Below are 17,996 nucleotides of genomic sequence, written 5' to 3' on the forward strand. Positions count from 1 at the left end.
TATGTGGTGCTGAGGAATCGAACCCAGGGCCTCAGGCATGCAAGGCAAGTGCTCTACCACTGAGCCACCTTCCCAGCCCGATACCTAAATCTTAAACTTTATTTTGCCTTCTATTTTTAGACAACATATATAGATGGTGAGGGAAACCTAAAACTTCCTTATGAGAGCAACAATACCTGCAAAGTTTTTAAAATAAGAGCTTTTGCCAAATTCTTTTGGCAGCTACCTTAGATTAGAAGCACTAAAAATTGATTACTTGTAACTTGTTGCAGCCTTTACCACCCAGCCTTGAATGGGGTCTCTGGGCATGTTTATAACAAGGGTGCCTACGCAGTGACCTGCTGATGTCTAGCAAGCTGACCCAAGTTTCCTTCTGGATGTCTGCATTCTTCTCCATGAATGTCCACATCACAGAAAACTATAGTAATTGTCTGATTGATGTGAGGAGTAACCAAAGAGAGCTTTTTGTGTTTGGTGGCCAAAATACCACACAGCCTGAGCAGAATGGAACTGCTGGCCTGTTTTATAGCATTCTAATTGATAATTATTTCTCAAAGAGCACATTATTTGGCCATGTGGCAACAATCCAGTGTCGTTCTAGAGGCATTAGACATGTAGATGCATATAAACACCATAGTAAATGTTCAACCCCTTTTGCCAAAATGGAAGTAGGTTATCCAAAAGGAAAGGAGCAGGAACAGAAAAATACCAATTTCTTCTATACCAGAACGTGTCTGGCTTAAGTCAGTAGTTAAAACTGTGGTGCATGAAATCATGTAAGTAAGGGTTTTTATTTAATAGCAAAGGCTCCTGGTTCATAGTTAATAAGCTAGAAAATTAACTCTCCTCGTTTAGAAACTTGGAGAGAGTATATAAATGTTTATTGCTAAGAACTGCCTAGTCCACTTTCCTTTAATAGATCCAAAGCTGCAAAACACTATCAAAAGAATGAAGAAAATTTACATGGGAGATGTAACAGAATGAGGAGGGAGGCTTAGGTTTCCACATACAACACATTGCAGAGTCATTGTGGCCAGGGCAAAGTCCCGGAAGCATTTCCACCATGGGTAAATGGGGGGCACCCCATAGACAAATCAAGGTACTAAGGAGAGATTCTTCCATTGAAAATGGCCCAGGGCTCCATAGTGAAGTTGTAGCCCCCACAGAAACTCAACAAAGGTTATGGTCAAGGTTGCATTGTATTCAGGTGGCCAGGGAGATGGAAGGGGTGGATATAGGTGGTCTACTTCTGTGACTTGTGGAAGAGGAAGGTAAATAGAAATAAACCTCCCTGCTCACTGTGTGTGTGTGTGTGTATGTGTGTGTGTGTGTGTGTGTGTGTGTGTGTGTGTGTGCGCGCGCGCGCGCACATACTAGGGCTTGAACTCAGGGCCTGAGCACTCTGCCTTAGCTTTTCTTGCTCAAAGCTGGCTCTCTAAACTTGAGCCACATCTCTACTTAAGCCTTTTTGGTGATTAATTGGAGATAAGAATCTCACAGAGCCAGGCGCCTGTGGCTCACGCCTGTAATCCTAGCTACTGAGGAGGCTGAAATCTGAGGATCATGGTTCAAAGCCAGTGGGGCAGGAAAGTCTGTGAAATTCTTATCTCCAATAAACCACCAGAAAACAGGAAGTGGTGCTATGGCTCAAGTGTTAGCACTCTCACCTTGAGCTGAAGAGCTCAGGGATAGTGCCCAAGCCCAGAGTTCAAGCTCCACGTCCAACAACAACAACAACAAAAAAGTCTCACAGATGTTCCTGCCTGGGCTAGCTTTGAACTGATATCCTTAGATCTCAGCCTCCTAAGTATCTAGGATTACAGGTGTCAGCTACCAGTGCCTGGCTTGCTCACTATATTTTTTTACAGGCCCTAATATTGAGCAACAGCTGTAAAAAAGTGTCAGATGCAGATGAATTGCAGCAAAATGATGGTATCTGAGGATCGTTTCTTTTTCCCCCACTTTTTATTCATGGCTTACTGTCATATAGTCTTAAAGATTCTCAATAGAGCCAGTCAGAACACTCACAAGTACTAGAGCTATATAGGTTGGCCTCTCATGCTGGTGGCTCTTCTTTCTTCTACATCCTCTTACCATGATTTCTTTTTATTTATGAAGGGGTAAAGAAGAAGGCAAGCCAGAGTACTATCAGTCCATGGCATCTTTTACAGTTAAAGACTTGTGAGCAGTTTACAGGATTGTCGAGGACTTCAAGCGTCTGAAACTAGACCTCTCCCCAACACAGGACTCTGGGGTTCATTCTTACATAGTATACCCCCACCCTGGATTCCAGGAAGCCGGGGTGGGGGCAGGGGGGTGGATCCAATTGGGCCCAAGTTGATCCTGCATGTGTGTTGGGTCATCCAGAAACCCTGAGTCTAGGTATGCTCAGTCTTTCGTAATGGGCTGTAAGTCTCTCTGTTTTTTACACTATTACTTATCTTTTATGGCTATTTATTGCACAAATGCAGATGTCCTTGAAATGACAAAGGTCATTGTAAATTTGCTTGCAAGACATGCAAATACCAGAGGCCCAGGTGTCTTCCAACCTAGATTTGTCAGTCTTATAAGAAGCTGATACCCTTGCTTTTCTTTCCACACATTAACATCAGTGCTTGGCTGTCTTTCTTATTTAGGGAGACTGCTGAGGTCATAGCTGTTTGAAATAACCTGATGGACTTGTTTCTGAAGAAACAGCTAATAATGTGGGGCAATATTATTTCACATGATTCCTCAGAGAGTTGAAAGTGTGTACTTGAAGATACCTCTGAACCAGAAAATGGCTCAGCAACATCTGTTCTTGTGTATTTTTCCTTTGTCTTGATGATCTCTCTTTCTTTTTCTCTCTCTATCACACACACATCCCACCCAAGAGGAAAGAGCTGGAGATTTCAGGAGGACTAGATGATGGGCTTCAGGAAGTTGGAAGAGAAAATTGACCTGAAACTGTTAAGTCCAACTCCATGAAGGAGGCCAGTGGCCCTGCATCATTGAGTGGCCTGAAATCCCTGGCAACCAGTATATGAAATACACTGTCACACATGCTAGTTGAAGGGTAGGCCTACTTCCCAATCCTCCCATGCTCTTACCTCATCTTCTTAGACCTTTCTGTCATCTTCAGCCCTGAAAAGAATCTGAAAGAGCTAGCTCCTAAATTCCTTTAACTTTTGAAGCACCTATTACTGGGCTTTGCTCTTTTTACTACACTGAGTTTAGCTTTTATAGTCTGCCCATGACTCTCCTTGCTAGTTAATATTATTCTTCCTGCTCTTTGTGTGATAGATATTATACTACTAACACAGATGTTTCCAGTGTAAGTGCTTCAGGCTTACCTCGCAGTGCATATGAAGGGGATTATAGTCTGGCACATATTAATATTAAAATACTATGTTCTTGTTGTGGCCTTTAGAAAAGCTGATTTAGTCTGCACTTGCTAGCCTGCTTCATGTATCATAATTCAGGGAACAGCCCAAAACTAACTTGTACATTTGGGAACATCCTAGACTTTAAATTTAAGAGTATCTAGGTGGCTCAGTGAAAGCTTTTCCAGGAAAATGGAAAGGTTATCTGCTTCTTTAGTCAGTGGAAGTACCCTTATTTAATAATTTTATGCAGACTTTTGAGCTGTCTTGTGCTCATCTGGGTGTGTAATTGGCACCCAGGAGTGTCCTGGAATCAGCGGTTGGTTCACTTCACCATTTAGCAATATCATTATGTTGGTCATCAGCCACTTTTGCATCCTGTGGTTTTCAACAAGAAGCAATCTTGTAAAACCAGTATAGTGAAACACTGCATATGCAGATGAGACTGTAGGGTGGAAGGCAGTTCTCCTAGGAGGCTCCACATTAGCTGGATTGCAGTGGGGTGTGGAAGACATAGGGTACTGCTTACCCGAGTCTCTGCAGAGTAGACTCTTAATTCCTATAAAGAAAAAGTCACTGGTTATTTTATTTGTACTTGTCAGCAGCTGGGTATGGCATTTACTTTATTTTTCAACTTCCACCAGTAACACCTTGACTGATGGTTACTGTTAACATAATTAACACTGACACTTGGAAGATAGCCTGTTTCCAGATTCATGTACACACACTTGTCTGTTTTGTAAATACTAGTCCAAACTTTTCCTTTCCTTAGCCCAAAAAGGTTGTCTCCACCCCTTCCAGTCTTTCCAGGGCGTGGGCCTGTGTGTAGTTGTTTGACTGTGCCCACACATTGGCATGTATTTCAGAGCTACCAAAAAGAAATCGGTTGCTCTTGACATAACAAGGCAAAAAGGAACAGTTTTTCTGAGCTTCAACATCTGAAGAGCTGGAAACAGTTGTGTTTGTATGTGTGATGCAAAGCCAATAAATTTCATGCAAAGGGAGAGATTGTAAACTAAGAACCGAAAAGCAGTTTTTCTGGATTTCAGATGTCAAACTCAGGCTGTTTAACGCACCCACTCAGCACCTCCAATCCACCCTTTCAATGTGTTTGCAGTGGCAGTGGTTCTGTTGCTGCAGGTTTTGAATCCAGAAGACAAATAACACCCATATGCAACCTTACAGCACTTTTCTATCAGAGTTTCTGACTGAGGTTAAACAGAGAATTCTGATTCTGTAGTCATTGGCAAGCAAAAGATATTGTATTTTTTTAAGATTCACGTGGTCTAAAGCAAGCTAATATTTTCTGGCCAAATAACAGACTAATTGCATGTTTTAAATGGTATAGAGTAGAATCCCTGTTTCGAATTAAGCATCATGATAGCAAGGTCCAGAACACTAAGAAACATTTGCTTGATGTCTCTGGCTGGACGGCTGTAGCATGGTGCCATTTGTGTGTGGGCCTGAACAGGTCTGCAAGGACAGCTGGGTAATGCTGCCTTAACTTGAGCTAATTCTTCATGAACATGTAGCCACCAGGTATGTCACTGAGGAAGGCCTGAATACTTATCAGTTTATGTCTGTAATCATATTTGATAGTGGCCTAGAAGTGGCAATCCCAGAATAGATTAGGAGAAAAATATTTCAGTTCTGAACAATTAGCTTTAACAGATGGTTAGAATGGTTCCAACAAGGCTTGCTTCATGGTTGTCATGTCCTCCCCTTCATCATCCTAAATGCAGAACATTTGATTCAGTCACATAGATTTTGAAGTTTCTGGTCACCTGTTGCTGCTCTCCCCAGCCAGTTTGATGTCTTCAGAGGAAAACTCTCATATGAACCTTTGGAGTTAGCCTCGGGCTTGGTTTCTAGTAGCACCGCCTACTGGGCAAGTTGCTTAACCTTTCCGTGTCTGTTTGTTTTCTCCAGCAGACTTCTGTTGAAAATAAAATGAGATCAGATTACCACGCACAGAGCATCTGGCAGGCACCAAATACATTAATTTCCTTTAGATTACAGGTGAAGTAGTCTCTATTTTGAATTTCCCTTCTTATGAATTGGCATGCTTGGAGGAGACTTAGAGCAAGGAAGGGTGTGTTATTTGTGGTTTTGAGCATGACTCTGAGAACTCTGAGCCAGCCTCATTACTAAGTAATGAGGGCCCATGGTATCTTAATACAGGCTGGGAGTCAGCTCTTATCCCAGATGGATCTTAGACACCTTCTGCTATGGCCTTGCTCCATTGAGTAGTCTGCACACTGTCATTTTGTTGTTCTTCCCATCCCTTATTATTGGAACAATAAGCCTACATGTCAAACTATGTCATTATGTTTTAACACTTAGGGCGATTCTTGTCTATCTGAAAACAACTCAAATGCTACTCAAGACTTAATAGTAGACATATATTCTGTCTTCACTCATACAAGTGTCATTCATTGGCTTCACAGTTTATCATATTTCATTTAAAAACACAATATTTTGTGGCTTCTGTACCCTTCCCACTAATCCACTGATTGGATGAATTTTTTTAATACCTACTATGGACTAGGCCCTAGGCCAAGTGCTAGGGTTGTATAAGAGATGCTATCTGCTTTAAAGTGTCTAATTTGTATTACTCAAGTTACAAAATAAGATAGGTGGGTGATTGTTGGGTGGGAGGATGGTTGGAAGATAGGTAATACCCATCCTTTGTACTCTCTTCACTTTTTTTTTTTTTTTTTGTCGGTGGTGGGGCTTGAACTCTGGGCTTGGGCACTGTCCCTATGTTCTTCAGCTCAAGGCGAGCGCTCTACTGCATGAGCCACAGCGCCACTTCCAGTTTTCTGGTGGTTTATTGGAGATAAGAGTCTCACAGACTTTCCTGCCCAAGCTGGCTTTGAACGCGATCCTCAGATCTCAGCCTCCTGAGTAGCTAGGATTACAGGCGTGAGCCACCGACGCCCAGCTCTCTCTTCACTTTATAATCCCTTCAAATGAATGTGGCAATCCAGGTATGGAACTAATGCCCTGTTTCTGAGTGGTATTACTTTGATACCTCAAGCCAAGGGTCTGAAAATGCCTCACGTTATGGCTACTAACTAGCTGGTTAAAGGTGGCAAGTATGGCCTTGTGCCTTTTTGGTTCTTATGTCCTTTAATAATAAAGTTAGGGCTAATGTTTCATAGCCTCTCCATTTTCCCCAATATCACTTTTTACTGAGCTTACTGCCAAACTTAATTGTTTAATGTCATGAAAGTGATTATAATATATATACGTAAATATAATATATAACATATTTCTGATGGGTTCCCTAATTCTGGATGTATATTTTAGTGCCCCTTTAAGTATTTTCATTTTTACACACAGTAAGTTTTCAAAGTGGAAAAAAGGTAGGGCTTTATTATTTTTTTTAATCCAACTGAAGATTAGGTTAATAAAACTATTCTTGTTTTCAGAATCTTAAGAATGTTCTAATTCCCTGGCTAATTTTAACTCTTTGAGGTGTTGAGTATATATTGTTAGATGTGCATAGTCCTAAAATGTTTCAGGAACTTGGGTTTGCTGAGGGCTTATGGACTGTGAAACAGTTTCAGTAATACCGGAGATAAAGCTTGGAAAGAGCTTGGAGCTGGCCACACACTATCAATTTAACCTGCTTTCTGGGAACTGTCATCCATTCACTAGGCCCCTAGCTGCTGCTTCCTAAGTCTGGGTAGGACTTGGAATGGTAAGTAGCCTGGGGGGAGGGAGGGTGTTGCAGGGAGTGGGTGTGGGTTGAAGTTGCAAGGCTGCCAGGGTTCTGTGTGTGCCGGAAGTGCAGGTTTGGCTGTGGGGAATGGAATGTTCCTTCTTGCCCTCCAAGAGCAGAAACAGCTGTGGAAGAGCTTGAAGATTGCTAAGTGAAAAAAGAAAAAAAAAGAGTATGAAAATCCACATTAGAAAACCCAGCAAACTTCTCTTCAGTAGAGTCGTGACCATCTTTCACATGCCATTTAGATGAATTGGCTTCCCATCCAGGATTTCTTTTTCAGTTGGAGGCAGGATAAAAAAATGTCTTAACCTTGTCTATCCAGCCATTGCTCCCATAGGAAAGTTAAGAGTTGTCTGGATAGAAAATGGATTCACCATTTTGATCACCAGGTGTTTATTATTTTATTCCTCCTAATGAGGAACCAGAACCTGTCATTTGCTTGCAGCATGAAAACTTAAAACAAATACTAATTTCTAAAGGAGATCTCTGGGTAAAAAATTATTGTCAGTGAATGTAACGGGAAGTCTTGTTTCTAACTGGAAATATAAGCCTTCAGCCAAATTCCAAATAATATTGTTTTAGAACATCATCTTTAAAAAGTCCCCTGGTGGTTTAAACTTGTATTTTAGACAAGAAAGAGAGTAGAGCTAGACTGGATCTTACACATCAGAGTTGTTTGTGCAATCCTTTTTATATGCAGGTTTATTGACATTTTTTCTCAATCTGAAATGCTTATTTTTCCTATTATAGGGATACTATTTATGAAATAATTTTCTAATCTCAATTTTTTGCTTTATGCTGTCGTACTTTCTATACTTTTAAACATTAAATTAGCCCTCAAGTATATAAAAATCTAGTAGAAGAGAGCTAAAAATCAGACTCTAGCGATATCTAAGAAAACCACCACCCTCGCACCTCCCAGTTAAGCCAGATCAGTCCTTAGTTTTGTAAAAATCTCCAGGCTCTCTTCTTCCTACCTCTGCATGCTGAGTGGGGAAGCACCACAGGGCAGAAAGAGGCAGTTCAAGATCAGGATCCTTTTCCATATACTTAATCATTCATAAGCAAATGCAAATTCACCTCTGTTTCAAACTCTAGTACTGCTGGGGGTTGGGATGGGGAGAAAAAGCAAATGTAGAGATTTGGACCTTAATTATCTAAAATAATTTTTATAACTTTCCATTTTTCCACACTAAATTACAACTTTAGTCTCTGACACCAATTCTCGCCTTTATCTTCTGAGTGGTGGAAACTTTGGCTTAAAGAATATCATTATGTAGTCACCAAACCTAGGAAAACTAGGAATTAAGTTGGAGTCAGATCTCAGTCAGTGAGACATTAACAGAATAGGGGGAGGTGATGTTTTAGTGCTTCTCAAGCCCTAATCGACATTAGAATAATCTGAGGAGCTTGGAAACCATGCCTACAAACAGGCCATAACCACAGTAACCAAATCAGAAACTTTTAGGGTGGAATGTAAATGATTACAGTCTCCACATATGATTCTAGTAGGCAGCCAGTGTGAAGAATACTACTGAAGGGACTTTTGAGAGAGAGCCTGTGGTTATAAACTAAAAGCACCTGCTCAGATCCTGTCTTTGAAAGAGACACTGTCTCTTTACATTGCTCTGCTGTGGCACACTGACCTCTAGGACTGCCTCTGACTCTGTTTCTGTTGGACTGTTCATATAACCTTTGTCACCTGTGGTTCTACAGGTGTATGTATTGGAATCCAGGCATTCCACTTCCTCATTGTAAATTACCAGTGCTCACAAGCTAAGCAATGATGCCTTGAAATGCTGATTCTGTGAAAAGAGATGCACATTGCATTTGAAGGTGGTCCTGTGAAATGCCACTGCTCCCCCCCTGAAGTTCCTTTTAAGGACCAGTAGACACCTGCAGTTGCCTAGTGGGATGTAGTGGGCCTAGCTCCACAGTTAACAACCATAACTCACTTTGTTGCTTTATAGACAGCCAGAAGAGAGAGGGAGAGGGAGGGAGGGGGATAGAGAGAGAAAGAGAGGGAGGGAGGGAGAGGGGAGGAGATTGGGGAGAGGGACAGAGAGAGAGAGGGAGAGAGAGAGAGAGAGAGGGAGAGAGGGAGAGAGACAGATTGTCCCAAAAAAACCCAACAGGGACGTTTAAGAGTTAAATTACACAACTCCTTTTTTTTTTTTTAATTTTTAAAGTGAGTAGTTTTCTTGTTACTGTTGCTGAGAAAGATAAATTGATAACACATGTTGCTTCCAGACAAAACCCCCTCTGTTCCAGGAGAAGCACATGCAGCTGGCATCTGTGTTAGTGGACAATCTCCACACGGTAAACATGACTTGGAAAGGGCCAAAGCAGACATAAGGGTAGGAACCATTAAGAAATTTCCAGTTACTCCCAACTAATGCAGCACCTTTAAACACTTTCAAAAGTTTGGAGTCCACCTGGCACCGGTGGCTCACGCCTGTAACCCTAGCTACTTAGAGGCTGAGATCTGAGGATCTCGGTTTAAAGCCAACCTGGGCAGGAAAGTCCGTGAGACTCATCTCCAAAAAACCACTAGCAAACCGGAAGTGGCTTTGTGGCTTAAGAGGTAGACTGCTCACCTTGAGCTGAAGAGCTCAGCGCCCAAGCCCAGAGTTCAAGCCCCATGACCAACAACAACAACAAAAAAGTTTGGAGTCCTTCCTTGGAAGGAACCATCCTCTCACCTTTTGGCATAAAGCATATGGTGCCAGGAAGACCGTTAAGGTTGGTGATCTCACTGCTGCTATACATGGGATCTGCCAGTTATTGCAAGCTTTGTGCTTGGCATCCTGCTGACTGGTGTGCATGCCGAGCTTTGTTTAATCTTCTCAAAAATCCCAGAGGTGGACAGAGAACATTTTAACCCCTCTTTTTCCATAGGGTAGCTAAAGTTAAGATTGTAGGCAAGTGTCAGCTTTAGCACTTGCCATGAACTTTGAGTATTTGTTCAACACTGTGTCTTCCTCTGACCACTTTTTACTGGGTGTAGAATTATCTGCTTTGTTAATTATTGTTGAGATTTTTTTTCATTTTAAGCAGCTTCTGGCATCTACCTAACCAGTCTTTATAACCAATTGGCATAAATGTAGGGAGCATGGATACTTAAGCATTTGCAGTAAGCAAGAAAGTAATTACTGGGTTATAATAAGTACAGTCATCTTTATGCTAACTATTTGGGGGTGGTCCAGGCAAAGGAATCTCTAGGCAGTGCCCACACAGTGCAGTCAGCATGACTATGAAATGTACCTCCTCCATGTACCTACTGCACATGCCTCCTTGAAGGAGATTATAGCTGCAATGTGCAAGACCCAGGTTTGACAGCTCTCTTGCTAATGAATCATACCTAATGGGCTTCTAACCCAGTGTCAGTCATTTTGTAGAAGCAAAGATTGACATACAAATGAGATGGAGAGTATTTGAACACATTGTGATAGAGTTATCTTAAGGCTCTATAAATCTTTAGGTTCAAGTTGAGAGAAAACTGGTACAGTGGTTCCTGAAGCTGAAATTTCTTCCTAGAGGGCTGGGAGTGTGGCTTAGTGGTAGAGTGCTTACCTAGCATGAATGAAGTCCTGGGTTCGATTTCTCAGTACTACAGAAACAGAGAAAGCCTGAAGTAGCGCTGTGGCTCAAGTGGTAGAGTGCTAGCCTTGAGCAAAAGAAGCTCAGACAGTGCTTAGGCCCTGAGTTCAAGTCCCAGGACTGTAAAAAAAAAAACAAAAAACATTCTTCCTAGAGATGTTTGCTTCCTTGTTACTTATCAGCATCTTGATTACTAAGTAGTAGATCTAAATAACTGGAACTGTTCCCATGTTCTCAGGTTGAGGAAGCTTCTGGGCTCCTTCAGTAAGTAAATGTAGGGAGGGAATGGCCTGAGCTTTAGCAGCAGGAGCCTGGTTGGTCAGATGTAACTAATCACTTCACTGTTAAGGAAATGCTACTCCCAGTTCTCTAGCCAACTCAGCGTGTTTTTTCAAAATCTTGGCATGATTTTTTAAAAATTCTAGTTTTTGATTTATTTCTTTAGTTAGCTTCATCTCCCAGTCTCCAAACAAATTTAATCCTAAGAATTTTAGATTATTTGGTAGGATGATACATACATCTGTGGGAAATCATAGACTATTTTAATATTTAAATAATGAGATTGAGGCAAAGGAAGGACCTTTAGGAATATAACCGAAAATTCTATCAGTGGAGAAACATCACAGTACTGGTATTTTACTTGGCGTTTATTTATTATTTGCCTTTCCTGCTTCACCAAAACCTAGATGGAAAAGCTAGTCATTGGAAGTCCTGGCTTCTGAGGAAAACAGAATACATTTCTGGCATTTGAAGCAGAAACAGACAGGTGTGAGTCATGCTTATTGGCCATTGTCAATGCCCTACTTTTCAGATTATGGATTTTTATAAAGGAACAGTTGGACAGCCTGTGTGAATAGGATGCTGCTGAGATGAGGGCCTACCGGTTTCTGTTTCTGTTGTCTTAAGTAACTAGAAAAACCTGTCTGAGTGCTCTTTAGATATATGCCTTAGGCAATATATTCTGCCACCCAAACCTCTAAAATTTGAGTCAGGTGAAGACTGGCTACCCACTGAAGCTAATTGCTCATTAAAGAAGGTAGAATTTGTTTCAGAAACTGAGGGTAGTCCCATCCTTAAAGAGACCACCCCGTGTCTCCTTAGAGACGGTGCTGTGCAGGCTGTATCACTAAGGAAGGAAGGCATTGCTGTCCTCGGGTTTGCCCTCCAGAAAGCCTTTTTTCTTTTTTTAAGTCCTTAAAAAATTATTATTTTTTTGCTGGCAGAGGCAGGTGCTGGTGGCTCAATCTAGCTACTCATGAGGCTGAGATCTGGGGATGCTGGTTCAAAGCCAGCCTTGGCAGGAAAGTCTCTGAGGCTCTTATCTCCAATTAACTACCAGAACTGAAGCAGTGGCTCAAGTGGTAGAGCACTAACCTTGAACAAAGAAACTCAAGAAAAGGGCCGAGGCCCTGAATTCAAACCCAGTATTAGTACACACACATACACACACACAAAATAGTGGGGGAGAGCCCCAAATTTTTACCCCACAATAGTTCATAAATAAAATCAAAGTAATACAATAATGCTTTTATGTCCTTCTTTCTTAAGCATCAGTTGCTTTAGATGGCTCTCTTGAACTGTTAGCACATATAGATTAAATGGTGACTAGTGCATAATTTGGTAGTGGATCTAGGAAGGGTTATGGTAAAGAAAATGTGAGATTAGCGTTGGGAAGCCTAATTTCAGTTGTGGTTCTTTATGGACCAGCTATGGAGTCTTGTGTTAAATTGTTTCCTATCTCTTAGCCTGAACCTTTATTAAACATGGATATACAAACTCTGCAGGCTTATAGTAAGAATTAGAAATGGTGATTCTGAAACCTGTGTCTCAGTAACAACCCATGCTGGAAGCTTGTAAGCCCCTCAGATCTTTGTCCTTGCCATTGGGGACCTGAATGGGTGGCTTGTCTTCATGGCCCTCCTTTCCTGCTTTGACTTGTATGGCTCTGGCCCTCAATATGTGTGTTCCATCCTCTTTACCACATACCTTACAGTAGCTTAATATCCATCTCTAAATTCAGCTAGTTGTAACTTATAATTGCATACACATAGGTTGCTGGAGGTTATAGTCATAGTAATAGATGACCATCCAAAAATCCACACAGGACATTTTGAGTTTCCATAAAATGTTTTTTCTTTCAGTAGGTTTGTAAGTGATAAAACTAAAATACATTTTTCTTCCCCAAATGCTTTTTAAAGAGGGGATAGATGATATTTAACAATTGCTCATTCTGAATAATTCTGGGTGTTGGTATAAGCTCTTTTTAGAATTAGAGCAAAGGAGGCTGGCAAGTGTAATTAGAAAGATGCCTGCAGTACCCTTGTAACTTCAGGACATCTCGATTTTTTTTTCATGCATTAGTTTGTGTTTACGTTTTTATTTAATCAAGTCATCTGTGAGTACTCACTAGTGGAACCACCTTGAACTTGCGTCTTTCCTGAACTCTGCAGAGTACATATCAAGATCATGCTTTATGCCTATTTCACAGAGAAAGTGTTGGACTTTTCAAGGGAATCTAATTCTGAACCATTAGTAGAGCTGCTATTATTATCTTAAAAAATGTAAGAGTTAAAAGAGAAGCAGGGTACATGATTATTTGATTCATCAGATAGTCAGCATGCTGTCTGTTTTTTTCTCTCCCATACATCTTGATGGCAGTTGTAAAAATGCCAAGTATGACCCAAGATTGCTGATGCTCATTGCTCTGCCTGGAGTGCAGTTCGTTCTTGCATGGGAACATGCATAGGAAACACTGAGTATTTTGGGTCATTTACTTACAGTAAAAATCATGCTGTCTTTCTGTATTTTAAAAACATTCTGGTAGACCACATGTATTTGTATCTTCTATATAAATACACTTTAAGATTTGCCAATTTTAAAGAATGGTAACAAAAAGATTCATATTTATGGATATATATCCATATTTAATATATGGCAAAAGGCAGTATCTTTTATCTTGAACTTGCAAATAAAAATTCATCTGGCCTGCAGATGCTGTTCCAGATGTGGACCATACCATCAACTCTTTTTTTTTTTCTGCACAAGGAGCATTTTACAGATCAGAATGAGCTTTCCCCAGGCCATGAGCCCACTGTTGGACTCTGCACTTCACAAGTGCGACCAGAACACCCTGACTGCCTAGCGTGATTTGGCTTCTGACGTGTGTTATTATCATCTATCGTCATTATGTCATCCCTGGCAGGATATTATCATGGCTGTAATGAAGATGGAGTACTGCAGTTGTTGCAGACTGATTAAATTATTTGTCTGGGGTCGCATGTTTGGCTAGTAGCAGAGATAGAACTGAATCTGGGTTATACCTGACAACCAGGTATATCTACTAGGTAAGGAAGAAGGTATTTTTGGAGACAGGTTTTTGAGGATATTTGCTGTACTTGAAAAATGTAAATCTTTTTTCTTGGTACTGGTGGCTCATGTCTGTAATCCTAGCTGCTCAGGAGGCTGAGATATGAGGATCAAAGTTCAAAGCCAACACACAAAGGAGAGTCTGTGAGATGCTTACCCCTCAATTAACTACCAAGACTTGGAAGTGGAGCCTGTGGCTCAAGTAGTAGAGTACTAGCCTTGAACAAAAAAATAGCTCAGAATAGGGTGTAGTCCCTGAGTTCAAGCCACAAGACCTGCGCTCTCACTCTCTCCCTCTCCCCTCCCTCTCTCTCCCTCTCTCTCTCTCTCTCTTTCTCTTCCTTTCTCTCCCTTTCTCTCTTCATCCATATGCATGTATACATACATACACACACACACTCACACACACACACACACACACACACACACACACACACACACACACACAAAAGCATACATACCTTTTATTTAGTTTTAGATATGTAGAAAAGTTGCAAAGATAGTACAGAGTTTGCATATACCCAACATCACTTTCCCTCTATTAACATCTTAACATTGTGGTACTTACGTTACAATGGTGGACCAATATTGACATCTATGATGAGCTAAAATCCATATATTATTCAGACTTCCCTCATTTTTTCTAATCTAGGACACTACATTACCAGTAACCATTTTATCTCCTTAGGCTCTTCTTTGCTGGCAGGCATTTTGTAAATGTTCTTTAATTGAGATTTGCTTAATATTCCTTCATAATTAGATTGGAATTGTGGGTTTGGAGAAAAAGAATACAAAAGTTGCTTATTTTCAACACATTGTTTCTAAAGGTACAGACTACCAACAGGTACTTCCATTGGTGTTGACCTTGATCACCTAGCTGAGATAATATTTGTCAGATTTCTCCACTGTAAAGTTAATTTTCTCCTTGTTTTTTTTAGATATATTCTATTTTTATTTGCTTAACCTAATACATTTGCTAATATATTTGCTTAACCTATAATATAGAGAAATCCTACTATATTTTGTCCATTGAAAAACCTTTTGAAAAGTGTTTCTCCCTCTTGGACAGAACATTCTGCACTCAACCCACATTACCTTGAGGGGATCGTATATAAATTATTTGAATTCTTCCAAATTGGAGATTTGCCTGTTTCTTTTACAAACCCAGAAAATCCTGACATATCATTCTTGTGTCTACCAGATGTAACATAATAAGATGTGAATAGATGGGGTGGATGGAGTCATGGGAAGGCAGGTAAAAATTCCTATTCTTAGTTCATAGAAGTAGTTAAGAAGTAGATGCTGCCTGTTACTGTGGAAGAGAGGACCATGGGGGAGTAAAATGCATGCTCAGATGATGAATTACTTCTAGAGAGTCAGGGAGCTCTGTTGCAAAGTACAAAGAAAGGAGTACTGTGGCAATAAATTCTAAGTGTGAACTCTAATATTGGAATATAACTGTGGAAAGGACAATAAAACTTACAAATTGGGGAAAACGGTCTCAATAAGCTTGTTTGTTCCCAGTGTCTCCTTGCTATGAAACCATCTCCCAACCTCCTAGACATGAAACCTCCCACTTACCTCGCCTCTTTATTCCATGACTTGCATGTAGGAAGATCATGTAGATGATTGTCTTGTAAATCATTTTTAGTCTTTTAACATTGAGGAGGCTTAGCTGAGTGCCCGTGGCTTACTGTAGACATCCTAACTACTCTAGCCTAGAAGATGAGATCTGAGGGTCTGCCCCAGCTCGGGGCATAATAGTCTCTGAGACTCTTTATCTTCAGTTAACTAGCAAAATGCTAGACTGGAGGCATGGCTCAGGTGGCACCATCCATGAGCAAAAATAGCCAAGCAAGAGCACAAGGCCCTGATTTTAAGCTGCAGTACTAGCAGAAAATGAGATTTATAGCCAAGTACCAGTGGCTCATGCCTCTAATCCTAGCTACTCAGGTGGTTGAGAATTGGAAGGATTATAATTCAAGGATAGCCTGGGCAGAAAAAAATCCCTAAGACTCCATCTCCAAAATATCCACCAAAAAGCCAGCTGAAAGTGTGGCTTAAGAGGTAGAATGCCAGCTGAGCGACTGTGAGGCCCTGAATTCAAACCCTAGTATCAGCCAGGGGGATGTGGGGGATGGAAAGACTTGAAAATGGAAATTTTTGATTTATGTATTTCTTCTGTGCATCCTGGCTCATGTCTGACATTTTTCCCTTTCTCTCTACAGAACTCTATTCGGCACAACCTGTCACTGCACAGTCGATTCATGCGGGTCCAAAATGAGGGGACTGGCAAGAGCTCTTGGTGGATCATCAACCCTGATGGGGGAAAGAGTGGGAAGGCCCCCCGGCGAAGAGCCGTCTCCATGGACAACAGCAACAAGTACACCAAGAGCCGTGGTCGTGCAGCCAAGAAGAAGGCAGCCCTGCAGACTGCACAGGAGTCGGCAGATGACAGCCCTTCCCAGCTCTCCAAGTGGCCCGGCAGCCCCACATCCCGCAGCAGCGATGAGCTGGATGCGTGGACAGACTTCCGCTCACGCACCAATTCCAATGCCAGCACAGTCAGTGGCCGCCTGTCACCCATCCTGGCAAGCACAGAGTTGGATGATGTCCAGGACGACGACGCACCACTCTCCCCCATGCTTTACAGCAGCTCAGCCAGCCTGTCGCCCTCAGTGAGCAAGCCATGCACCATGGAGCTGCCACGGCTCACCGACATGGCGGGCACTATGAATCTGAATGATGGGCTGACTGAGAACCTCATGGACGACCTGCTAGATAACATCACACTCCCATCATCCCAGTCATCACCCACTGGGAGTCTCATGCAGCGGAGCTCTAGCTTCCCATATACCACCAAGGGCTCTGGCCTGGGCTCTCCAACCAGCTCCTTTAATAGCACCGTATTTGGACCTTCATCTCTGAACTCCCTGCGCCAGTCTCCCATGCAGACCATCCAAGAGAACAAGCCAGCCACCTTCTCTTCCATGTCACACTATGGCAACCAGACACTCCAAGACCTGCTCACTTCGGACTCACTCAGCCACAGCGATGTCATGATGACCCAGTCAGACCCCCTAATGTCTCAGGCCAGCACTGCTGTGTCTGCTCAGAACTCCCGCCGGAACGTGATTCTTCGCAGTGACCCAATGATGTCCTTTGCTGCCCAGCCTACCCAGGGGAGTTTGGTCAATCAGAACTTGCTCCACCATCAGCACCAAACCCAGAGTGCTCTTGGTGGCAGCCGTGCCTTGTCGAATTCCGTCAGCAACATGGGCTTGAGTGACTCCAACAGCCTTGGGTCAGCCAAACACCAGCAACAGTCTCCTGGCAACCAGTCTATGCAAACCCTCTCAGACTCTCTCTCAGGCTCCTCCTTATACTCAACTAGTGCAAACCTTCCTGTCATGGGCCACGAGAAGTTCCCCAGTGACCTGGACCTGGACATGTTCAATGGGAGCTTGGAATGTGACATGGAGTCCATTATCCGTAGTGAACTCATGGATGCTGATGGGTTGGATTTTAACTTTGACTCCCTCATCTCCACGCAGAACGTTGTTGGTTTGAACGTGGGGAACTTCACTGGTGCTAAGCAGGCCTCATCTCAGAGCTGGGTGCCAGGCTGAAGGATCACTGAGGAAAGGGGAAGTGGGCAAAGCAGGTCAGTGCCCAAGGCTATGGCATAACAATAAGAAGGAAGGGCCACAGAACCCCTGTCCTTTATTATCTTTAACTGCCCCAGAGAACTGTAGGCCAGTGGTACACAGTCTTCTGGTTCCAAGACAGTCACCCCAGAGTTGTACTTGCTAACCAAATAGGGCTGCTAGGTACCCTTCCCTCCTCAGGAGGTTTACTGACAGTAAGAAGAGCACACACACATATACAGAGAGGCTCCTTCTTTGTATCCTGCAGCCCTCACTGAGTTATGGCACAGT

At 42.1% G+C, this 17,996-nt stretch overlaps 1 protein-coding gene across 1 annotated transcript in view; it reads left to right on the forward strand.

Moving 5' to 3' along the window:
* Foxo3 (forkhead box O3) overlaps positions 1-17,996 on the forward strand; it is a 109,117-nt gene that overhangs the window by 72,100 nt on the left and 19,021 nt on the right. The window contains exon 3 of the mRNA XM_042675416.1: positions 16,287-17,722. Within this exon, the coding sequence (XP_042531350.1) occupies positions 16,287-17,687 (1,401 nt within the window). The 3' untranslated portion in view covers positions 17,688-17,722. The remainder of the gene's footprint in view (positions 1-16,286; positions 17,723-17,996) is intronic.

This window comes from Dipodomys spectabilis, unplaced genomic scaffold (genome assembly GCF_019054845.1).
Source record: "Dipodomys spectabilis isolate Male_0828 unplaced genomic scaffold, ASM1905484v1 ptg000001l, whole genome shotgun sequence".
Classification (NCBI taxonomy): domain Eukaryota; kingdom Metazoa; phylum Chordata; class Mammalia; order Rodentia; family Heteromyidae; genus Dipodomys; species Dipodomys spectabilis.